Raw genomic sequence first — 26,669 nt, forward strand, 5'->3', positions numbered from 1 at the left:
TCATTGAAGGCTTAGCCAAAGTACAACACAGTAGTATAGTAGATATCCCTGCTCTTGGCACTAACACACCTCAGAACAACACAACCATATTACTTTCTTTCCCCGCTCTTCCTTAGGCCTGTAATTTCATAGACCAGGAATTGGAGGCCTCTGATTGGATTGTGTGATACAGATGCTGGGGGTCAGGTTGAGGTCAGCGTGTAAGTGGAGAGGAATGGACATTCTCAATGTAACAGAGGATTCAGTTAGACAGGAGGCCATGCACGAGACAGCACTATAGATACCCATGTGGATAATGGGTGTGCTCATATTCAGGCGCTGTCTGGAGTCTAAGGGTCATGCTGGCATGCAACCAGCAGTGTGTACATTGAGATTCATCATAGTGGCCCCTACCATGATGGAGAGTTTAGCCAACATGGCTTTCTTTATAATCTGTGTTTATCATTTAATCAGATCATTGAACTAAAATGCATAAAGACATAATAAGCTATTTTGTATTTCATTTCTACCCCGCCTTGCCCGATAAACAGACACAGTTATAAATCTGAGCAACCACAGATTTAAAATTCCAGGAATATTTCAAGGTCTTGCCCTCATTTACTCTAAATAATGTGGCGCTCCCTTCCTCCCCCTCTCCCCCTGCTCTGTCTCTGTAGCTGGCTGGGAGCACAGGCCAACACTCACACAGATGCAATACATCTCCAGACTGGGCCATTTGCATAATACTGTGCCCTGATGTGAAGGACACATGCCACACACGATCCGGGCCCCACCACTCACACAATACACTGCACACTTTACCCATTAGGAGCACTGAGAAGGTGAGACAAAGGAGCTGTTTTTTGTTTGTCGCATGGGCGTTATTATCAGACAGAAACACAAGACACAAACACACACACACACACACACACACACACACACACACACACACACACACACACACACACACACACACACACACACACACACACACACACACACACACACACACACACACACACACACACACACACACACACACACACACACACACACACACAAAGCTCCTCTGATTACCCAATGGCATCTCATTTTGAACCGTGTCACAGGGTGTAAACCTAATTTGTCTCCTGTAAATAGAGAAGGGTATTCCTATGATAAAGGCTCCTTTATACACAAACCATTCTACTCCGTAGGAAATACCACTGTGACGATGACTCCCGATGGTAGGTTAAAATTAGATTCTATACATCTGAATAATACATGCAGAGTTACTGAGGAAACCATTAATAATTGAGAATAAGTCTGGGAGCATGATTGATCTCACCGCAAGTATTATGAAGCCGCGTCTCCTCAGAATAAACACAGACACACAACACCGCCATTCTCTATTGTCTGGGTGGGAGTCAGACACACGTCTCTACTACATAGCTTCATAACCATCACTTTCAAAAAAGCAGCTTTGTCCAGTTGACTTTGAATATGACTGATTGCATTACTGTTCAAAGGCTGATTGAATCAGGAGCCTTATAAGTGAATAGTCTCCTATGTTGTGCAGCTGATAGCCACGACACTGAATGAGTGGCATGTTTTGCACGGGTGCGATAGCGATCGCATGTTGGCCTTATTATAGTTGGAGGGTGCTGTTGCATGCATGGATCACATGCACATTACTGCTCAAAGGTCAAGGAGTGTTGAGGCAGAGGACACTTTCAAACTATGTGCAGCACTTGTGAAATCCAACTGGCATGACAATGCAATGTACTGTAATAGGAGAGTGGTTTCAAAACGGTTCCATTCATTCTGAATGCACCAATTCAGTCACGGAGAAATTTACTAGAAACATTCTCCAGCATTAGAAATATTTTGACTGAAAAAAAAGGGTTTCATATTGGTTGTTAGAAATCAAATTCATACGACGGCTATTGCATTTTGGAAACTAGATAAGGCCAGACAAAATTGATTCACTGTTTAACGTATTTTCCCCCCAGAAAAGCGAGTGAAATTTTTTATTAAAAAGGAATAAGGAATAACAGTACTTTACCATATTGTCCTAGGCTATATGGACATGAACAACAGGTGAAATATTCAATTTCAGACTGATTTTCAGATTATTTGTAACGATTATCGTACAATCTTTAATCATAGTACAATCTTTAATCATAAAAAAATGTTGTTTATAACATGCACAATAAGAAGCATCAATCTACAGTTGAAGTAGGAAGTTTACATACACCTTAGGCAAATCTATTTCAACTCAGTTTTTCACAATTCTGACATTTAATCCTAGTAAAAGTTCCCTGTCTTAGGTCAGTTAGGATCACCACTGTATTTTAAGAATGTGAAATGTCAGAATAATAGTAGAGAGAATGATTATTTCAGCTTTGATTTATTTAGTCACATTCCCAGTAGGTCAGTACACTCAATTCGTATTTAGTAGCATTGCCTTTAAATTGTTCAATGTGGGTCAAACGTTTCGGGGAGCCTTCCACAAGCTTCCCATAATAAATTGAGTGAATTTTGGCCCATTCCTCCTGACAGAGCTGGTGTAACTGAGTCAGGTTTGTAGGCCTCCTTGCTCGCACACGCAAGCAAATTCTGCCCACAAATTTTCTATGGGATTGAGGTCAGGGCTTTGTGATGGCCACTCTAATACCTTGACTTTGTTGTCCTTAAGCCATTTTGCCACAACTTTGGAAGTATGCTTGGGGTCGTTGTCCATTTGAAAGTCCAATTTGCGACCAAGCTTTAACTTCCTGACTGATGTCTTGAGAACTTGCTTCAATATATCCACATAATTTGCCTACCTCATGATGCCATTTATTTTGTGAAGTGCACCAGTCCCTCCTGCAACAAAGCACCCCCACAACCCCGTGCTTCACGGTTGGGATGGTGTTCTTTGGCTTGCAAGCCTACCCCCTTTTCCTCCAAACATAACGATGGTCATTATGGCCAAACAGTTCCATTTTTGTTTCATCAGACCAGAGGACATTTCTCCAAATAGTTCGATCTTTGTCCCTATGTGCAATTGCAAACCGTAGTCTGGCTTTTTTATGACGGTTTTGGAGCAGTGGCTTCTTCCTTGCTGAGCGGCCTTTCAGGTTATGTCGATATAGGACTCATTTTACTGTGGATATAGATACTTTTGTACCGGTTTCCTCCAGCATCTTCACAAGGTATTTTTGCTGTTGTTCTGGGTTGATTTGCACTTTTCGCACCAAAGTATGTTCATCTCTAGGAGACAGAACGCGTCTCCTTCCTGAGCGGTATGACGGCTGCGTGGTCCCATGGTGTTTGTACTTGCGTACTATTGTTTGTACAGATGAACATGGTACGTTCAGGCATTTGGAAGTTGCTCCCAAGGCTGAACCAGACTTGTGGATGTCTACAAATTCTTTTCTGAGGTCTTGGCTGATTTCTTTTGATTTTAGCCTATCAGAAGCTTCTAACACCATGACATCATTTTTGGGAATTTTCCAAGCTGTTTAAAGGCACAGTCAACTTAGTGTATGTAAACTTCTGACCCACTGGAATTGTGATACAGTGAATTATAAGTTAAATAATCTGTCTGTAAACAATTGTTGGAAAAAATGTATGTATACAGTTGTGTACACAGTTGAATTCGGAAGTTTACATACACTTAGGTTGGAGTCATTAAAACTTGTTTTTCAACCACTCCACAAATTTCTTGTTAACTTGTTATGGCTGGGGGCAGTATTGAGTAGCTTGGATGAATAAGGGGCCCAGAGTAAACTGTCTGCTACTCAGGCCCAGTTGCTAATATATGCATAGTATTAGTAGATTTGGATAGACAACACTCTAAAGTTTCTAAAACTGTTTGAATGATGTGTGTGAGTATAACAGAACTCATATGGCAGGCAAAAACCTGAGAAAAATCCAACAAGGAAGTGGGAAATCTGAGGTTTGTAGTTTTTCAACTCTTGGCCTATCGAATACACAGTGTCTATGGGGTCATATTGCACTCCCTAAGGCTTCCACTAGATGTCAACAGTCTTTAGAACCTTGTTTGATGCTTCTACTATGAAGTGGGGGCAAATGAGAGGGGAATGTGTCAGAGGTCTGCCAGAGAGGCATGAGCTGACCACACGCATTCACATGATAGTTAGCTTGAGTTCCATTGCAATTCTACAGACAAAGGAACATTATTGAAGATTTATGTTAAAATCATCCTAATAATTGATTCTATACATCGTTTGACATGTTTATACGGACTGTAACGGAACTTTATGACTTTGGATTACTGGGCTAAACGCGTGAACAAAAAGGAGGTATTTGGACATAAATGATGGACATTATCGAACAAATCAAACATTTATTGTGGAACTGGGATTCCTGGGAGTGCATTCTGATGAAGATCATTCAATGTAAGTGAATATTTATAATGCTATTTCTGACTTCTGTTGACTACACAACATGGCGGATATCTGTTTGGGTTGTTTTGGTCTCTGAGTGCTGTACTCAGATTATTGCATGGTGTGCTTTTTCGGTAAAGCTTTTTTGAAATCTGACAGAGTGGTTGCATTTAGGAGAAATGTATCTATAATTCCATGCATAATAGTTGTGTCTTTTAACAATGTTTATTATGAGTATTTCTGTAAATTGATGTGGCTCTCTGCAAAATCACAGGATGTTTTGGAACTACTGGACATAACGTGCCAATGTATACTGAGTTTCTTTATATAAATATGAACTTTATCGAACAAAACATACATGTATTGTGTAACATGAAGTCCTATGAGTGTCATCTGTTGAAGATCATCAAAGGTTAGTGATTAATTTATCTCTATTTCTGCTTTTTGTGACTCCTGTCTTTGGCTGGAAAAATGGCTGTGTTTTTCTGTGACTAGGCACTCACCTAACATAATCGTTTGGTTTGTTTTCGTCGTAAAGCCTTTTTGAAATCGGACACTGTGGTGGGATTAACAAGAAGTGTTTATTTAAAATGGTGTAAAATACTTGTATGTTTGAAGAATTTTAATTATGGGATTTCGGTTGTTTTGAATTTGGCGCCCTGTACTTTCACTGGCTGTCATCATATCGATCCCGTTAGCGGGATCTCAGCCCAAAGAGGTTTAACAAACTATAGTTTTGGCAAGTCGGGTAGGACATCTACTTTGTGCATGACACAATACATTTTTGTCTGTAAATTTTTTAATTAAAAAGTAACATTTTCTGTAAACAAGTGTTGGACAATTTTTCCAACAATTCTTTCCTCCCCTCAGCAGCTTCCATTGCTATACAAAGTCTACAAATGTGAGCATGCTAATGCATGTGTTGAAATCCTGGATCTTGGCTTTTCACCTACCCCTGCATCTTACTTCCAACACCTCACATTTGACTATCTATAGTATTATAATCAAATATTTTACTTCACCCAACCATGTTAGAGATCGGCAGGGAAAATATAACTTCAAAGGTCCTTCATACAATTATTGATGTGGAGGACATTTCCCAGCTAACCTATTTCCTCATAAAAAGTGGGCACAATCCTGTAGTTTAATCCATTTTCAGTTGCTGATGTGGCATCACTCAACCTATTTCTGTCTCAGTGTAGACTCCCATTTCAAACTGTGAGCGGCTCACTTTGTGCAAAAGGTAATTCACATGTCCTTGACCCCATCCTCCTGTGTTCCTTGGCTCGCTGCGGGTGACTTTGCTCCTTAGCGTTTATAGACGGGGCAGAGCTGCGTACCATGCCAACAACTGGTTATTTGCAGCCACATCTCACAGCTTGCACCAGCAAACAGACTTTCAGTGGAACCTTAGCTTTTTACTGGGGTTGCATCCCCCGCAAATGGAAGCAAGCTACAACACATCAAGGGCAAACATCTAAGTACATTGACTCCATTAAACCTTTTAAATAGGACAACTGCTGGCATACAGACTCTTGTAAAACCAGAACTGGCTCAGGGAAATGCTGATTGTATATATTTTGGGGCATTTACAGAGTACGCTAAAGGTTCAATGTGTGTTTTATTACTCATCACAATAAAGCCAAATGGCATTTCAGCAGTTCCTATAAAATGGTGCTTTCTGTTGGCCACATATCAGAGCGGTTGGGGGTAGATGCTGTGGATGGCAAGCTGATGCATCACTCTAAATGAGGTACTGCATACACTGTGGGTAATACTGCACAAGCAGGTTGAGGACTTGTGAAAGCCTCGCTGAAATGTTTCCCTAGTATTTAACCCCATACCGAGAAGAAAAAAAGACTGGAGAACATTTGGAAAATGGGCCCTGAGCAATGTATTCAGGATTCATGATAATTCAATGATGGCAAAGCATTACCCCTCACACATTCACAACCATCAAAGACAGTTTAATCTGCACAGTATGCAGTAAGAAATGGGCGGCAGGTAGCCTAGTGGTTAGAGCGTTGGGCCAGTAACCCGAAAGGTTGCTGAATCAAATCCCCGAGCTGACAAGATAAAAATCTGTCCTCCTGCCCCTGAACAAGGCAGTTAATCCACTGTTCCCGGTAGGCTGTCGTTGTAAATAAGAGTTTGTTCTTAACTGACTTGCCTAGTTAAATTTAAAAAATAACCCAGTAATGCTACTGTTATTCTAATGTAAGACTACATTCAATAGTGCATTCCCGAGTGAATGTCTCCTAGTGTAACTTCTTATATACTGATACATCAGTGTATCATTGTTTGACAGTGAATTTTTGAATCCTTAAAAAATAAGATATTGAAGAATTCATTAGGTTCCATTTAATGTAGACAGAACTTTCAGACTTTCAGCTGTGAGCTGGGCCCATTCTTTGGGTGTAATTAAAATAAACCTCTGTGTCTTCAATAATCTTCCAACCTTAGAGCAGAAAGCAATTGAGTTCTCTTCATTCTAATCCTCCTTGGGCGACCTACTGGGCTCTTCGTCTGAATTAGTCTCCCTACAGAAGAAGGAGAGGCTCCACAGCAAAGACCTCCTGAGCTTGTGCTGTGTGAGTTCCACATAGGCATTGGTCTTGTTAGGTAGCTAAATTAACCGTTTACTTCCTTAATCATGGCCAAGGGCCAAGCTCATTGACTTCTCTATTGAGTCTTCGGCTGGTGGGCATCATTTTGTAAGAGGAGAGGAGGAAAAATGGTCAAAGGAAAGATTTATATACTATAGGCTGTAGTGTAAATCATTGTACATAATGAAGGAGGAGAGCATCCTATTCCATATATAGTGCACTACTTTTGACCAGCCCCTGATCAAAAGTAATGGACTATAGGGAATAGGGTGCCATTTGGGAACAGACACGCTCCTTTGTGTGATTAGAAATACATTTTGTAATCAATACGAGTGGTTTCAATAATCAAATACTTGTAATTGAAAAAGTGAAAATTCAAATGAGGATGCTAAAAATGTCAAACCTCTCCAATAATAAATTAGACACATTTTCTTGCTGAATCATTCATGCTCTCAAACGAGTTAACGTCTTGAATCATTGGCCGCAGTTTTCCAGAAAGAAGATGACAGGATGAATAGAAAAGAAACTGGCCTGAAAGAGTTTTGAGAAATTGAAACATGACATATTTGAAGTAAGAAGATATTTCACAAAGTAAGGAGAGATTCCACCAAACCCGATCATTCTGTCACAGTGCAAATGTTCCGGAAGCCCGAAAATATTCACATTTTTACTCTCAAAGAAGCCCGACGGTAAGTACACATGGCTCTATGTGGCAGAAAATGTATTTTGCCCTGTACCCCAGACAAATCATAAGCCAAATGCGAAGCTTTGGAAAACTAGCATAATGCAAATGAAAGTAAAATGACTAAGCAACAGGCAATCAATTTTAAGCCGCTAGATAAAAAATACATGAATATGAAGGATTATTCGACATTAGTCTGAATCTCTTGCCCAAACCTGGTAATGTAATTATGAAATATGCACATTTAGCAGAATCACTGAATGTTGAAAGAGTAGGTGGTTTAAACACATCAACTCTGCTGAAAGGTCACATTTATTAAGTCATTCCCTAAAGAAATCATTGATAATGATCTTTAACAATATTATATGCCCTGTATGGCTACCCTGATATTTCTAGGGAATCCAAAGAGATAAATCAATGCATTGTACTGAGAGAGCTCTTTTACTCCAGGATAGCTGTTGCATTGTCCCAGTGGTACCAAATGATCAGAAATGAGACAGAAGTCTTCTTTTCCAGTGAGGATACTGTGATTCTTCAACGACATTCATCAGACCCAATTTTCCACTTTCACAATTGAGAAGGCACTTAACCATAGAGGAGAATGAGTCACTTTTTGACATAGCAATGTTACAGCACAATAAACACATGGGCGGTGCTTCCCTCTCACTCTCCTCTCTCCTCAAACACACAGAGATGCTTGTGAAGTGTTTGCCCATTATTTCCCTCTTACAGTTTCCCATTTCCTTTATACCTCAGAGAGAGACATGTTTAAAGTCCCACCAGCCAGGCTAACATGCCATGGCCAGATAGGATTGAATTGAGAAATCGCTTCCATTATCGCATATTTCTATTCGCTGTGCACTCCTGTTGACAAAGAGTCAAGATTGAAACGAGAACCCTTCGACTCTGTTCAATAGGCTGGTTACGTGACATGGATGTTGCACGCATGTTGACTGACAGAAGGTTAAGGGGGAATGACCTTTACTGGGTTTGCACTGCTTGGTAACACTACCCACACAGGAAAGGACTATTTGTTCTCATTGTCACCGGTCAGGGTTACAGGTATGGGTCTCAAGTAGACCATTAAAGGTACATTCCATATCCTTCTATCTATATTGATGCTGCTTCCACTCATACCCACACACGACTACAGTATTAAATTGATGGAAGTGACCCAAGGTGGGTTAGCTAATGTGTTTTACCGCAGGCAAAGCATCTCAACATAGACAACTCTGCTTAATTGGTTCTGGTCTTATTGGCTAACCTTATTGGCTTTGCAGAGATACTTTCCTTCACTTGATAATCATTCATTATGTGGCCCTTAGCTCCCATATCCATTGTCCAGGGATTGATTGCTTGCTGTAAAAGCCAACTCTGAGCTAGGAGCATAATTGCTCTTTGTTTACTATAATGCATTCAGACATCTCCCCATTGATCTAGGCCAAAATACTGTTTGAATACCGAGCCGAACTAGCCTTTGTAATGTACTGAGCCCTGATAGCCTTGAGTAGATGCTTGCTTTGTATTCTAAGCGTCAACTCTCCAAATTAATGGCAAGCCAGCTAATATCGGAAGATGGTAAAGCTGATGGTAGTTTTGACCTCTATGCAAAGAGGGGAACGCAAACAAATTCTTTGCAAGGTAGTCGGAGATGCTCAATATACGCCTGACTATCGGTATAATTCTAATGGTAAAGTCTGATGCACCCATGTGAAGGTTGATAGATTTGATTTATAGATGTTTTATTTATAGATTTTCTCCTAAATATGAGGGTCATGGTGAAAAATTGGGAGGTCATAAGTCACTTGGTGTACGGCCTCTGTGACTTCCTGATAATTGGTTTTGTGACCTCCCAAAGCCCTCACGGAGTGAGTAATGGCCATTTTATAGCACGTCAGAGATATTTTCTTTCCCTGACGAGGCATAACGGATTGAAGTGAAAGGTGCTCTCCTGACAAACGCTGTGATAGACAACGGGATTGAAAGATCAACATGGTGGGAAGAGAGGAGATTGAAGAGAGAGCAGGACTTGTGTTAGGCACTGGAGGGATAACACAGGAAGTGTGTGACAGAGGCAGGGTCAAACGCCTTCTTAACACTAGCTGAATATCTCAACATAATTCAACACATTAAGAACATGTGTCAGCACACCGTCATCGCCATTTTTCATACACTGAGGCTGTTTGCTCTTTAGCCAAACACAATATATACCTATTGTGACAGAGGAGAGCTTACAATTAATCTGCCCCTTGTCAAGACATATGCGGCTGAGCTGAACGTCTCTACAGTGTATCCTACATGTCACAATGATAGACAGCTATTTCTTATTACTCTGACAATGTTGTGTCGTGACCGAGGCTGTAGGCTGCTACTAACACAGTGTCAGTGTGTCACTACAACGCTGTACCACGGACAAAACTTTGAGATTGAAAAATTGGATGGCATTTGAGGTCTTTAAGACCAGCGTTTCTACGCATTTCAGACACTGTCGTCTTATCTGTGTATGTGTGTGTGTGTGGGGGGGGGTGTGTGGGGGTTGAAGCCACCATTAATTCAAATGACAGCCCCAGCCCTAGCCCCCAGCCCCTGCAGCGTCAGTGCAGTGCTAGCTCGCCTTTTTTGTCCACTGGTAACAATCACCTCAGTGGTGTGGAGGGAGACTGATCATCTCCAGCTCTGTGATATGGGACGTCGTCGGTGTTGGGAGCAAAAGGCTCCCGCAATTAAAGCAGCTGAATGAAACACTGCTCGCAGCTCACAGGGTCTCATCAAGCGGCGTCCCATGTCGTTTCTGACATTTGAAAAATAGGCGCTGCTTTCGCCCTCCCTCGCCGTTGATCTCGCTCTCGCTCTCGCTCTCTGGCTTATCAGATGAGATGCTCAGACACTTCAGAGATCCCGACAATATCAGCTCCCCTGTCACTCAACACAGGCCCACACCGTTACTCATTCAGCCACAACAACAAGCCCATCTCACAGAGAGTGGAGAATGAAGAGACACACAGAGAAACAGGCTTCGAATAAGAAGAGAGACAGACATGGGGAAAGGGGCCTGAGATTGATACTGAAGCCTCTGTGATAACGTTGTGAGCCAGACTGACAGATGTCTCGTGAATGATTTGCCGAGCATGACTCTGTTTCAACACAACAATTAGTCGAAGATCGCAATTCCGTGCGGCCATGGTCTCTGTGTGCCTTTAGGGCCTAACATTTAATGAGGCCAATTGATTCACTTCCCTCAAGGTGTTGGCCACTGTCAAAACTGATCAATTTTATTACAGACATTCACTATTCACATAACTGATAGCTAAAAAATATTTTTATACATGCACAGGCGTGAAACACGTGTAGTCTTTGGCGAAGAGAAATTGGCTGTCGAAAGAAGCGGAAATTGGAGCGAAGCACCTATCCTGGCTTAATGAATTGGATTCATCTATCAATGTGGACTTTGCTTTTTTGTTTAATTCGACATTGAAAGACTTGGATGAGGAAAAGCAAAGTGTTTTTCCATCGTCGGTGCATCAGAGGAGCAGATTCCTTCGCCATAACTGATACCTCCTCCAATCCTCTTAAAATTACTTCTGACCAAATTGGCTTAGTGTTTGCTTCATATTTCCCAGAGAGCCCAGTCACCAGGTCTTCAATAGTGATTTCACTAAAGATACGCATCTTTCCATTCTGTTATCTTTTTTGAACAATAGCCATTGAAATGAACATTGAAGGCAGTGGGAGAGTGTCACGTTGGTATAAAGGGATCGGGAGACAGGCGCAGGAATGCGTAATAGGGTTTTTTATTGACCCAAATTACAGCGTGCCACGTAAAGGCATGGGGACGAAGACCAAACAAACACGTATACAAAACACAGGGTTGAAACCCAAAACAAAAGATCGAGGAGTACCTCGAGTAAATGCACCGGGGCGAGACCCGTAACATACATGCACACAATGATTCCACACGGGACGAAACCTGTAATCATCTGCACAATACAAATGGCAAGAAAGCCCAAACACAGTACAGGTACTCACACGACCAACGGACATTGGAACAATAAATCGACGAGACAATGGTGAACAAAGGGCACACTTATACAATTACTAATCAATGGGAATAGGGACCAGGTGTGCGTAATGACAGTTCCGGAGGGATCCGTGACAGTACCCCCCCCCCCCCGAGGACGATCACAGGAACGCAGTGCGGGGTCGATCAGGACCCGACGCAGCTGCCGAAGTTGCGTCGTCGTCGGACGGGCCAGTTGCAGCTGCCGAAGTTGCGTCGTCGTCGGACGGGCCAGTTGCAGCTGCCGAAGTTGCGTCGTCGTCGGACGGGCCAGTTGCAGCTGCCGAAGTTGCGTCGTCACAGGGTCTCCCTTAATGGTCCATTATTCTGTCACGTTGGTATAAAGGGATCGGGAGACAGGTGCAGGAATGTGAAATAGGATTTTTATTTACCCGAATTACAGCGTGCCACGTAAAGGCACGGGGACGAAGACCAGACAAACACGTATACAAAACGCAGGGTTGAAACCCAGACAAGAGCGAGGAGTACCTCGAATAAATAACCCAAGCGCACAAACCCGTAATCATCTGCACAATACAAGTGGCACGAAAACCAAAACAACACAGCACAGGTACTCACAGGACCAACTGACATTGTAACAATAATCGACAGCCCAATGGAAACCAAAGGGCACATTTAAACAATTACAATCAGTGGGAATGGGGACCAGGTGTGCGTAATGACACAGTTCCCAAGGGATCCGTGACAGAGGGGTTCAGGTAGAAAATAGAAATGAATGTCTGAAGACAGAGAGACAGGGAGAGAGAGCAATTTTCATCCCATCATGACAGAAATGCCAAACAACAGGAAGATAAATGGAAATTAAAATGGTGGGATCATATGGAGAATAAAACACAAGGTATTTCCACTACTCCCATAATAGATCACAGCAGCAAAGCAGAGATGACATTGTTTAAACACATAGGGTTTATGATAATTCTCCCACTTCATCAACAGGCTAAATTCAGAGAAGGGTAAATAATATCACGAAGTGCATTTACCATTAACCAGGCAAATACTACACAAAGGGGCTTTCACAGTGCCTGAGTGATAGGTGAAAATAGGAAACTTATGGTTATGCCGTGCGTCCCTTTAATCTTCTAGCTAATGGACCCGGGCCATAGCTCTTCTCTTAACAATTACACTCACATTCAAAGACCCACTCGGAATCCCTAACCAAGGAAAAAGCAATAGTACCATCAGATGTAATTATTATTCATTACAAGTGTCATTGAAAATATTCTCATAAAGCACATCACCATCACTATTAACCGTGTTAATAGTCTCATTTATTAAAGTGTATTCTGGCCCTGGGCACAGGACGCCTGTTGTGTGTCTGTACAGGTTGGAGGATGTGATGGAGGAGTGGAGGGGCTGTGGACTCCAACAGCTGTCTCCTCCAGTAAGAAAACATTATTCCTCCCAGTGTGTGTGTGCGTGTGTCTATGTGTGAGTCTATGAAATGTCTTGCTGGATATGGGGGGCCTGGACACAATTGTAAAGCTAAGGTTTGACAGTAAGTGGTGCTAGCCAGGAGTTCAGCCTGCTACATATACTGCAGCCCTATGGCACCTGTCATCGGAGGCACCCGTCAATGGCAAAGTTGGCTCCGTTTCTACAGACCGAGTCCCCTTACGACTCCATAGAGCTGTGACTTTACTGCATATAAATGTGCAACTATTAGTAGCAGCAATACTGTAGCACTGGCACTGACTCTGACAGTTCATATCAGGGTTACTTCAATTACTTTTGCATTAAACCATGTCCTTGTCCAAACACAGTCTGTGCACATGCTTTGAATAGAACAGTTAGTCATACCTTCATCATTCCTCATCAAACAGTTTTGTTAGAATGAACGTGGAAGCTCTTCTGATTCATGGCTCTCCTCGGGTCGACTGGCTCGCTGTTCTTAGAGGATCTGGCCCCGGGGCTCTGAGGCGTCAGCCATGCTGCTGTGTACCGGACACAGCTCATTTAGCCGCTTATCCAGCCATATGAAATGGCTGCCTCTCTCAACCCCCCCCCCCCCCCAGGCTCTCCCCTGGACCCTGGTGGCGTGTGCTGTATCTCTGCTCTGTGGCTCTGTGCACCGCCTGGCCCCGACGCCACTGTACTCCTCTCCTCTGCTCTCAGTTGCGAAGGAAGAACAGAGAAATCTGCCTGGCAACACATCAACGTCTTCCTGGCTGCACTCGTCATCTCCCAGAGGTTGACTGCAGATAATAACTGACAAGCAGCCATTCTTATAGACAACAAAAAAATCATCACAGTAGCAACACCAGTGAAAAAAAGAGGTTGGATGGCATGAGACCTACACAGTATATGTCAGTGTATTGTACATTTTTATGGTTAACTGCTTCTGTACAGTAACAGTAGGTAGGTGTGAGTGTTATTTTCAACCATGGGAGAGTGCGCTGGGGCTCTTCTCATCCAGTGTTGCATTACACTAATAGGTTCATGCAGCAGACGATGGTGCAAAGCAACATGGCTGGACCTCGCCACGGTACGGTGCTGAAGGTGAGACGGAGGACGTTAATCACCTAGAGTGTTAACCATAATCAGTGGTTCAACTCCCACACAGAGCTGTGTGATTACACTCCCAGAGCAACCTTACCTACCACAGCATGGTGCACCACTGTGCTACCGAGATGAATTTATCCCACAAGGAACCCAATCAAGAATGTCTTGAACTGATATTTTTCCACCGACTAGCTCAGAACATTAACACATTCTCCATAGATAATGACATCCTATGGTGGTGGGAACCGAGTGTAATTGCAGATGGGATGTGGCAAAAGAACAGTGAGACATCACAGTTTCGGGCCGAACCTCGCAACCCTAGAGCTGAAAATACCATATGGTCCCTCAGCTAAGTGCCACCAAGCCCAGCAGTCTCATGTTGACAGTGTCACAGTGACCCCACTGCAAACTGCTTGGGCTGTCTTTATTACACTACTTTGGTAAAGGGTCACTGCGCCAATTAACATCTTATTTATCGGCCGTAGCTACTTGCCCGCCTGTCTGATGTTGACAGCAAAACAAAGACAGCTTCACTCAGACAACAAAGACAGGGAGGACTGGAGGAGAGGGGAGGAGTAACATCAAAAGATCCTCCAGCGATTTCAAACCCTTCCTTAGTCCCATCCAAGGCAGGCTTCTTAGTACCACGCACTATTTAATTACTTTGAGACGGAGGCTTCCTTATGGCGTAATGACGCGTACCGCCATACTAATGTCTAGGCCGGTTGTAAATGAACGGATGAGGCCCCTACATCCATTCTCCGCTTTGAGAGAAACCTCATTAACGGAAGGAGCAGCAGAATAACAGTGAGACTTAGGGATCGTCTTCTGTCGGAGCCAAGGAAGCTGCCTAAAAAAAGAAGTTGGTGGGTGCGTGGATGACAGGGAAAATGCTTCCTCTGTAATCCTTATAATTATCTCTTTATTGTCATCATTGTGGTTCACACAGGGAGGCCCTTTCACTGCGGACCATTTTCATAGATATTACTGAATTGGATTAACCTCCCAGGTTATTTTCATTAATACATACGAGATAAGACATTATTACTTGGGTACTTTGTACCCTATCAAATGACTGTACTTCAATGAAAGAAGATGGACAACCAAAAGTTGTGGATCAATTGTGTTCTTGTCTGGCAGAGGGGGAAGGAGAGAATAGGAGAGGAGGAGAAGAGAGAGGGCGGTTGTCTGCGCAGTTAGCAGATCAAAGAGCCACTCATTCATTTTGGGGGAAAGATAATGAACCAGTCATTTCTTTCCCTGAGATTCTCACGCGAGGAAACAAAAGCCATCCCTTATCCATTAAAGAGGTGCTGGGGAAAATTGACATTGTTGCCTCGTGCTGCCAGACACAATTAAACAGTCTTCCATCCGCGTCGAACGTCTGAGATAGGAAAAGTGTGTTTGGGATGCAATTGTGCCTCGGAATGTTTCTTAGCCCAATTATGATGTCCGTCGCTAAGACCTCCAGTGCAACGCAAAGCCGCTTACAGAGGGTACTCCGCGTGAATGGAGTATCGGAGGTAATTTAGCAAATTGATTCTAGATTCAGCCCAATGCGTTCCACTAAGCTAGTAAAAAGCTACGCAAAGACAACAGCAGCTTACAATACAAATGCATTATGTCAGCATGGCACAGTTATTATGGGAATACCGGTATGTGTAATGCTGTGGTCTAGTTTCTAGCTCCATGGTTTATATAATGTCCAGTAGATACTGGACACTGTGGCCAGGTCTGCAGATTGAATGGCTGTAGACCTTGGCTCACAGCTATCAGCCATAATGACAAAGCACGACACACCACTTCCCAAATGCCTCCACTACAGAAGCTAGTGCTCTGAACCACTCAGGTCCAGGTTTTACTTTATATAACAGTACATAACAGACTTCGGGACAGTAGCTGGCATAAAACTTTTCATGGATTTGGTCTCTCTCCAAGCATATTTTAGCCTTTGAAATGAAAACGGTGCAGCGACTCTCATTTTATCCTCACAGAAACGTGTTTCTAGTCTATGCAAAAGGGATGTCGGCAACATTAAAAGACGGCACCTGAATATCAGAAAGAAGTATCAAACCATTGTATTATTATTGGGCTCCATGCCCCCCCCCCCCCACCCCCCCCCGCCCGCCCGCTCATGCAGCTCAAAGGTTTTGCTGACACCGACACCCGTCTGGTCCCCTTCGATGTTTCAGGGAGAACTTAATTCAATCATTGTCATATTGATCCTGACACCCAACATTCTCTTGACACCACGCTACTGAACCAGCTCCTGTGTTTAGGAGACTAAGCGTTATTGAACTTGCAATAATTCCAATCATTTTCTACATAATATCTGACAGGCTCTAAGCATATTTCTCACTGGGGTTTGGGATTGTGTTCATGTATCTATTCTACTGTACTGCAAGAGAGACTCGCTCAACATGTGATGGAATATACTGTAGACTCGATGCACAAACCTTGTTTGGTGAGTGCAATAGTCTCTACAGTAGACAGATCATACAAAGGGAACAATGATCATCCACCATCTCACGGTTGTTTTCAATCAAAAACAACTTAAGTGTTCGGTAAAGTATCGGGTGGTTGTCTTTCACAAACTGGCTGGAGAGAATGTGTTCTCCTGGGATCTATCTATGTGGAACCCTCGACATGATCACTGACACAGCAACAACACCCTGCTCTGTTACATCAACATTCCCCTAATTACACGGCGTACATTAAGTCATTCTGAAATATCCTGGTGCATTGTGGGAATCTCCTGCTCACACTGAGAGCCTGAGGACTATAATCACAAGTGGCGGGAGCGAGAGAGGGAAAGAAAGATACACTGGGGACAGTTTTCCCTGCACACACACACACACACACACACACACTCTGGAGCGGAATGGAGGGAAAACCAATCGTCAATAAGGGAATTGCGTTTCCTCTGCCACCCCCTGGGATGGCCCAGCGCCAAGCCACTAAAAGCTGCCGCCAGGCCTAAGCCTGCACTTTCAGAAAGATGAAGAGTTGTTTTTCCCGTTGACAATTTTCTGCCTTATAATATTGCTGCAAGGCCATTAGTCACTACAGTAGTAGGCAGCTAGTAATACGAGACAAAATAATGTGTGTTTCACATCCCATTGGCATGTCTCAGCATTGATGACTGTGCACAGGCATACGATTAACTTCTTCATCCATTACCTCATATCACAGGTAGACAGCCTAACTAAACTGAAAACAATATGAACATTTCTGTGCAAAATATCGTGGTTCACAGGGGTATCATCATCATAGCCCAAATATAAAAGCCTCTTCATGTGAAACAAGGTCAGTGTACAGTCTTCCAACTCCAACAAAAAGAGTCCCACATGCCCAGAGCCTAGGCTCCAACCCGTCCCCCTGCTGAGATGAGAGGGAGTGTAGCGGGTAGACTAGCAGCAGACTAGGTCTACATACAGGTAACTGCCAAAATAAAGGAATCACTTGTGTAGATGAGGGATACTAAGTATTTTGAAAGCAGGTTCTTTCTCACAGGTGTGGTTCCTGAGTTAATTAAGCAATTAACATCCCATCATGCTTAGGGTCATGTATAAAAATGCCCAGTTGCCCATTATTTTGGCTACCATGGCTAGAAGAAGAGATCTCAGTGGCTTTGAAAGGGGGGTCTCAAAAGGAGCATAGGGGGTTTAAAGGGAGTGTGTGTGTGTCTCAGTCACCAGATCTCAACCCAATTGAACACTTATGGGAGATTCTAGAGCCGCGCAGCGTTTTCCACCACCATCAACAAAACACAAAACGATGGAACTTCTCGTGGAACAATCGTGTGGCATCACTCCAACAGAGATCCAGACATTTGTAGAATCTATACCAAGGCACATTGAAGCTGTTCTGGTGGCCTACTATACATACAGAGGCCTACTATACTTACAGAGACCTACTATACTTACAGAGGCCTACTATACTTACAGAGACCTACTATACTTACAGAGGCCTACTATACTTACAGAGGCCTACTATACTTACAGAGGCCTACTATACTTACAGAGGCCTACTATACTTACAGAGACCTACTATACTTACAGAGGCCTACTATACTTACAGAGACCCACTATACTTACAGAGACCTACTATACTTACAGAGGCCTACTATACTTACAGAGACCTACTATACATACAGAGGCCTCCTATACTTACAGAGGTCTACTATACTTACAGAGAGCTTCTATACTTACAGAGGCCTACTATACTTATAGAGGTCTACTATACATACAGAGGTCTACTATACTTACAGAGGTTTACTATACTTACAGAGGGCTACTATACTTACAGCCAGAAGGATCTGCAGGGAGCTATGGGCCACCTCCACATACTGGTACTCCAGCAGACAACCTGCGATGCTGATGTAGCGGTGGTCCTCCGGGGCCCAGGACGGAGGGGGGGTGACCGGGGTCACCCTGCAGCCTGGACCATTCTCCATCCACCAGGACCGGTGCATGGACATGTTGAAGGTCATGATCAGGTCACTGTCCTGCTGGCAGAAAGGAGAGGGGGGGTTGAAATACCGTATATATAGGTACTCCTGTACTGTAGATCAGGTGTTTATGTGGAAAGGGGACAACATTAATATTGAGGTGACATTCATATTGAGCTATTTTATGTAGAAATGCTAGATAGTCGAGTACGTTTTGAGTATATCTACAATGGATTTTCTGTTGTAGGTGTTCAGCTACTACCGATGCCTTCCCCAGCCATAATGGAGTCAGTGCAATTACGTGCTCAAGCTTAAGCACGATTACACCTCAGTCAGTCTGGCAGTGATTTAACAACGTAGGTCAAACACCCAGCGCTCCACAATATTCTAATCAAGCTAAAATGTGTTCGTTGGCATGGAACAATGGCTAAAAGGGTGAAAAACCTCCCCTCTGTGACTTCTCTACGCTACCACTTCCCAACTCTTTAAAAAGGCTGCATTGCCTACAGGGGATTGAGATTCTAATTTAATGCAATGTGTATTTTACTTTCATTAATACGCCTATTTGTTTTAAAGAATCATCTACCATTCTAGAGTGGAAAAAGCATTGAGCTAGTGCTGCTTTGGTAATGTTCTCGGTTAAGTTAAAAGCTTTGCTTAACATTTTGCAACACAATTATTTATTCTGCCTCTTTCCCGGCATCTCGGGAAGGCTATTAATTCTGAGCAGAACAAGAGTGTACAGAGGGTAAAACTGAGCCAACATGCATTCAGCTTTTGCATGCCATTAATTCTACAATCAAGTGACGGAAGAAAGGGCTATTAGGGATCAGGTTTTTCTGTGCCATTTCCAGTGCTAGCGACCCAAACTCCGGTATACAAAAAGTAATTGTGAAACCCCGGGTCATTTGAGTCATCAAGCAGAGGATCATTCGAGTTGGTACTGAGAGGGAAGTGTGCGTGCACACATCCTTAAGCTGGAACGAATGAAGAGAGAATAAAACGTCGACAAAATCCATCCCAGGAATGGTCCTACTAGGTCTCAAGCCTCTACCCTGTTCTCACACCTACGAACACATGACTGAATGTATTCGATGCACACATTATCAGCCTGTGCTAAACTCTCCCTAAAGACCTGCATTTTGACATTTCGACTCACATTTAAGAGCACTGCTTAAATCAGACAAGTGTGCCTTCCAGCCTTAGCTGTAGTATTGCCCGCTCTGCAGTGTATCAGTTATTTTAGCATAAAACCTTGGTATTTGGCATGGAGACAAACATTCCCTCTGACTTACAAAACCAAGTAACACCACCCAATTCACTTTCATCCTACCAACACTTGTCAACCAGCTCCTACTTTTCTTCTCTCCTGCAGAAGGGAATGAGTCATCTGGGGGATTGGTGTCAGTGGCATTATTGCCTGTTGTTTAAAGGCCATATCAAGATCTATCACTCCTCTGCCTCAACAAATGGCACCAGTGTTTGTCCACAGCAGGATGTGGGTGTTGTGGTAAACTGCTTTTAATTCATCTTGAAATACGCATCAGTGGGAGACGTTTGGCTGGAGCCTTGCCAAACAACAAACCCACAGCATCTTTTTTTGATCTGCTTGTTTGTTTCATTGAGGAGTGGGTATTGATGCAACAGGCTCTCTAATACAATCAGAAACTCAAGGCCTTATCCGGTAGGTCTAGTGCCAGACTGCTCAACTATTTCAGATTGTAATTACCTGAAAACCCACATAAAGGACAAACAAACACATGAAAGAAATGCTTGTAACTTACAGAGTATCTGACCTGTGATAGAACAACAGCCTGCTCTAACGTGCAATCTTATGTACAGTCGTCCTAAACGCGTTAGCTGGACTAGCACACCTCTGCCTGGCCCCTAGCACCCAGAGCGGTCCGGCTCGGTGCCTCATGCCGTACGACAGGTGTGGTCTCATGCCTCCTCGTATGGAGACAGACAAGTGGAACATAAAGACTGCTAGACGTGAATAGAAAGAGATGGGAGGGGGGGGGGGCAGGTTGCAGCTGTCTACCTCTCTGTGTCTCCTTGCCTCTGTATCTGCTGTAATGAACGTCAGTCGTGTGGCTGAACAGCATCCATCATCCGTCAAGTTGCGGGATAGAATGAGTGGCGAGTGTTCAGCTCAGCTCATCACTGTTCCATATGCAGTAGTACAGGGCTGCCTTCCTTACTAGCAGCCAGACACCTCTCCACTACCCTCTGACTGACTGGCAGTGTGGTTCAGCATCAACTGGAACCAGTACAAGGACAGCGTGAGAGTTGGGTGTCACTGAGAGTCGACTGATTGTTATTACTCCTCCTAAATAGTAAGGTGATGATGACTGGGCTTTTCCCAACGGTTGTTGTCCATACTTGATGACTGCAAAAGGATAGGCTAACACATCCCTGACAACAAAGTAGAAGAAACTAAGTCGCCAGAGAAATAGGTGGAATAATTGAGAATCAGCCATATGCAGTATCTGTCTTACATCTGAAGGGAACGAAGAGGAGTATTACAGGAGTTGCACGGAGGCTTTACTTTGCTCTCTACGTCCCTGTGGGTTCCATTTTTAGGGCTTTGTACTCTCTTGCTGTTTCATCAGCCAGAGAATCCTTCGAAAAACAGAATTAATTCAATTCAAATTGGCGACAACCTTTCGAATATTACATTGATTGAGCATTAAAAAGCACTGACACTACAAAGGCCTACAAATTGGATGGGTACACTTTTATGAGAGTGGCATTTGAGTGAGTTATTCTGTAGATATATTTTAGACACCACCAGTACATTCCTGCAACACTACTTTCAAGGTCTAAAAAAAAAAGATATGCTTAACTAGCCCTGGTTGGGGGGATTTGGTTGTTTGAACACAAAAGAGGGACAGTCACACTGTTAAGCACAACAGCCAGCTATGAAAGACACCCAGATGTTCCACTTTAAAGGAGTAGGAGCTTTTCTCATTCTTCCCATGGTATCAGGGGTGCAAAATTCCCTGCAGTGCACAGGAAGAGATCAAGAGAGCAGCTTTTCTGATTTTAAAGACTTCAATCCAAGTTCTAGAGGAGTTTAACTGGAAGACTGTCCTAACAACACTAACAGGAAGGAAGAGTGTCCTGACAACACTAACAGGAAGGAAGAGTGTCCTCTCTCTCCTTTCACAATATGCTGATTTACAGTTGAATGCCTATCGATGTGTGCATTCAAATACCACTAAACAATCCTAGGTGTGTCTTTGAATTGAATTCCTTGCCCTCGTGGAAGTATGCAGAGGCAAGTGCTGCACAGAGCTTAGTATGCTTTCTGTAGGAATGTTCGAGGGGTGACTGTAATCAGAACTGGAGAATGACATTGAGAGAAAGCAATCCGAAGGTATTTGGAAAGGATCAAGATCAATACCTATCATCAGCGAACAAGTTGAAGAATTCAGAAGGGTATTTCCAGTATTTTCTTGGAATTTCCTTTGACAAGTACATGCTGAACCAATGGCTGATTACCTCGACTAGGCTGATTGTGCAAGTGTGTGTGGTACAAGGAGAACCAAAAGAATACACTGAATTAGATTGGGAAATAATTGTCTTGCTAAGCAACAGAACACGTGTGTTTCCTGCCGATTAAAATGAGTCATATTCAGAGAAAGTTGATATTTAAAACAAAGACTCTTAGTCGGTGTCAAGTGGCTTTCATGCAACATTAATTGCACCATGGGAAAGACGCATTCGTTCAGTGTGAACTTTAAGAATACTGAGGCTTGGTGGCTAATGAGGATGGAATAGCGAAGTGTCCTGTGTCCACAGATACACTTAAAGCAGAGCTACACACACACACACACTGTCAAACATCTTACATTATTATAAACACTATTCAAGGAATCCAGTTATCCTTTAATATCCTCCCATATCACAAAATGAAGGAGACCACACTAACATGCAGTTACATTACTTGACATATCATTTAGTGGGGTGGAAAGTAGCCTAGTAGTTAAAGCGTTGGGCCAGTAACTGAAAGGTTGCTGGATTAAATCCCTGAGCTGACAAGGTAAAATGAGGTTGTTCTGCCCCTGAACCAGGCAGTTAAGCCACTGTTCCCCAGTTGGCCATCATTGTAAATAAGAATTTGTTCTTAACTGACTTGCCTAGTTAAATAATGATTCAATTCAAAAATAATTGTGGCTGGTGATTTTAATGTAGGAAAACGGAAATCCCTTTCACCTCATTTCTACCACACACAGAGACGCATACAAAGCTCTCCCCCGCCCTCCATTTGGCAAATCGGACCATAACTCTGATTCCTGCTTACAAGCAAAGACTCAAACAGGAAGTACCAGTGGCACGCTCAATATGGAAGTGGTCCGATGAAACGGATGTTTCGCTAGCACAGACTGGGATATGTTCCGGGATTAATCCGATGGCATTGAGGAGTTGTCCCCACAGTGACCATAGGTACATATCCCAACCAGAAGCTGTGGATTACAGGCAACATCCGCACTAATCCGAATGCTTATAAGAAATCATGCATCCCCCGACGAACAATCAGACAGGCAAAGCTTCAATACGACGCGTTCCGGACGACTGTATGATCGCGCTCTCCGTAGCCGATGTGAGGACTTTAAACAGGTTTACATTCACAGAAGGATTACCAGAACAAGTACTCAGAGCATGCACTGACAAGCTGGCCTCTCTCTGACTCAGTCTGTAATACCTACAGTACATGTTTAAGCAAACCACCATAGTCCATGTGCCTAAGAACACCAAAGTAACCTGTCTAAATGACATGAAATGCTGGTCATGGCTCACATCAACACCATCATCCCAGAAACACTGGACACACGATTCACCAATTTACATTTCGCCTCAACAGATCCACAGATGGCGCAATCTCCATTGCACTTCACACTACCCTTTCCCACCTGGATAAATGGAACACCTACGTGAGAATGCTGTTCATTGACTACAGTTCAGCATTAAACTCCATAGTGCCCTCCAAGCTCATCACTAAGCTAAGGACCCTGGGACTGAATACCTCCCTCTGCAACTGGATCCTGGACTTCCTGACAGGCCAGCTGGTGAGGGTAGGCAACAACACATCTGCAACGCTGACCCTCAACATGGGGGCCCCTCAGGGGTGTGTGCTCAGTCCCCTCTTGCACACCCTGTTGCTGACAACACAGTGGTAGGCCTGATCACCAACGAAGTTCCTCAGTGTCCACATCAATAAGGACTTGTCATGGTTCTAACACACCAATACAGTCGTGAAGAGGGCACGACAACAACTCTTCCCCCTCAGGAGGCTGAATAGATTTGTCATGGGCCCTCAGATCCTCAAAAAGTTCTACAGCTGCAGCATTAAGAGCATCTTGACTGGCTGCATCACCGCTTGATATGACAACTGCTCGGCATCCGATCACAAGGCGCTACAGAGGGTAGTGGGTACGGCCCAGTACATCACTGGTGTCGAACTCCCTGCCATCCAGGACCTCTATATGAGGCACGTCAGAAGAAGACCCTAAAAATTGCTGAAGACTCCTGCCAGTTGACATTCTCACTGCCAGTTAAGCTAGTTGGGTCGGTAACCGAAAGGTTACTGGTTCGAAACCCCAAGCCGGCAAGGTGAAAAAAATCTGCTGTTCTATCCGATGGCGTAGATGTCGATTAAGGCAGCCCCCCGCACCTCTCTGATTCAGATGGGTTGGGTTAAATGCAGAAGACACATTTTGGTTAAAAGCATTCAGTTGTGCAACTGACTAGGTATCCCTTTTCCCAAAAGGCACCTGAACAGCTTCTAGCCATAAGACTGATGAACAGTTAATCAAATGGCTACCAGGACTATTTACATTGACCCTTTATTATCATTTATTTATCTTAGTTGTTTTGCATTGACTCCATTGCACTGGCTGTATGCACACTCACTAGACTCTACCTACACACTCACACATACTACAGATGCATATAGACGCCATACACACACACACTTTCACACACAGTGCATTCGGAAAGTTTTCAGACCCCCTGACTTTTTCCACATTTTGTTACGTTACAGACAAATTCTAAAATGGACAAAATAAATTGAGCTGTTTCCATTGATTATCCTTGAGATGTTTCTACAACTTGATTGGAGTCCACCTGTGGTAAATTCAATTGATTGGACATGATTTTAAGTTAACAAACAGATCACTGACCATTTCGAATCGCACCGTACCTTCTCCGCTGTGCAATCCGGTTTCCGAGCTGATCAAGCGTGCACCCCAGCCAGGTTCAAGGTACTAAACGATATCATAACCGTCATCGATAAAAGACAGTCCTGTGCAGCCGTCTTCATCAACCTGGCCAAGGCTTTTGACTCTGTCAATCACCGTATTTTTATCGGCAGACTCAACAGCCTTGGTTTCTCAAATGACTGCTTCGCCTAGTTCACCTACTTCTCAGATAGAGTTCAGTGTGTCAAATCGGAGGGCCTGTTGTCCGGACCTCTGGCAGTCTCTATGGGGGTGCCACAGGGTTCAATTCTTGGGCCGACTCTTTTCTCTGTATATATCAACGATGTCACTCTTGCTGCGGGTGATTCCCTGATCCACCTCTACGCAGACGACACCATTCTGTATACATCTGGCCCTTCTTTGGACACTGTGTTATCAAACCTCCAAACGAGCTTCAATGCCATACAACATTCTTTCCCTGGCGTCCAACTGCTCTTAAACGCTAGTAAAACTAAATGCATGCTTTTCAACCGATCGCTGCCTGCACCCACACGCCTGACTAGCATCACTACTCTGGACGGTTATGACATAGAATATGTGGACAACTACAAATACCTAGGTGTCTGGCTAGACTGTAAACTTTCCTTCCAGACTCACATTAAACATCTCCAATCCAAAATTAAATCTAGAATCGGCTTCCTATTTCGGAACAAAGCCACCTTCACTCACGCTGCCAAACATACCCTTTTAAAACTGACTATCTTACCGATCCTCGACTTCGGCGATGTCATTTACAAAACAGCCTCCAACACTCTGCTCAGCAAACTGGATGCAGTCTATCACAGTGCCATCCGTTTTGTCACCAAAGCCCCATATAACACCCACCACTGCAACCTGTATGCTCTCGTCAGCTGGCCCTCGCTACATATTCGGCGCCAGACCCACTGGCTCCAGGTCATCTATAAGTCTAGGTAAAGCTAGGTAAAGCTCCGCCTTATCTCAGCTCACTGGTCACCATAACAACACCCAGCCATACCACGCGCTCCAGCAGGTCATGTCACTGGTCATCCCCAAAGCCAACACCTTTTTGGTCGCCTTTCCTTCCAGTTCTCCAGTTCGCTGCCAATGACTGGAACGAATTGCAAAAATAGCTGAATTGGAGACATATCTCCCTCACTAACTTTAAGCATCAGCTATCTGAGCAGCTTACCAATTATAGCCCATCCAATCTACCTACCTCATCCCCATATTGTTTTTATTTACTTTTTTCTCTTTTGCACACCAGTATTTCTACTTGCACATCTATCACTCCAGTGTTAATTTGCTAAATTGTAATTACTTCTCTACTATGGCCTATTTATTGCCTTACGTCCTCACGCCATTTGCACACACTGTATATAGACTTTTTCTATTGTGCTATTGACTGTACTTTTGTTTATTCCATGTGTAACTCTGTGTTGTTGTTTGTGTCGCAATGCTTTGCTTTATCTTGGCACGGTCGCAGTTGTAAATGAGAACTTGTTCTCAACTGGCCTACCTGGTTAAATAAAGGTAAAATAAAAAAATACAAATACAAATTTGGAAAGGCAAACAACTGTCTATATAAGGTTGACAGTGCACGTCAGAGCAAAAACCAGGCCATGAGGTCGAAGGAACTGTCCTTAAAGCTCTGAGACAGGATTTTGTTGAGGCAAAGATCTTTGGAAGGGTACCAAAAAATGTCTGCAGCATTGAAGGTCCCCAAGAACACAGTGGCCTCCATCATTCTTAAATCAATGAATTTTGGAACTACCAAGACC

General features: G+C 43.5%; 1 protein-coding gene across 3 annotated transcripts in view; it reads right to left on the reverse strand.

Moving 5' to 3' along the window:
- nkain2 (sodium/potassium transporting ATPase interacting 2) overlaps window positions 1-26,669 on the reverse strand; it is a 168,182-nt gene that overhangs the window by 16,071 nt on the left and 125,442 nt on the right. For 2 of the 3 annotated variants that reach the window (XM_031800878.1, XM_031800879.1), the window contains exon 4: window positions 18,524-18,727. In XM_031800878.1, coding sequence (XP_031656738.1) covers window positions 18,524-18,727 — 204 coding nt within the window. The remainder of the gene's footprint in view (window positions 1-18,523; window positions 18,728-26,669) is intronic. The other variant, XM_020455546.2, reaches the window with a different exon arrangement.

The sequence above is a fragment of the Oncorhynchus kisutch genome, linkage group LG21 (genome assembly GCF_002021735.2).
Source record: "Oncorhynchus kisutch isolate 150728-3 linkage group LG21, Okis_V2, whole genome shotgun sequence".
Taxonomy (NCBI): Eukaryota; Metazoa; Chordata; class Actinopteri; order Salmoniformes; family Salmonidae; genus Oncorhynchus; species Oncorhynchus kisutch.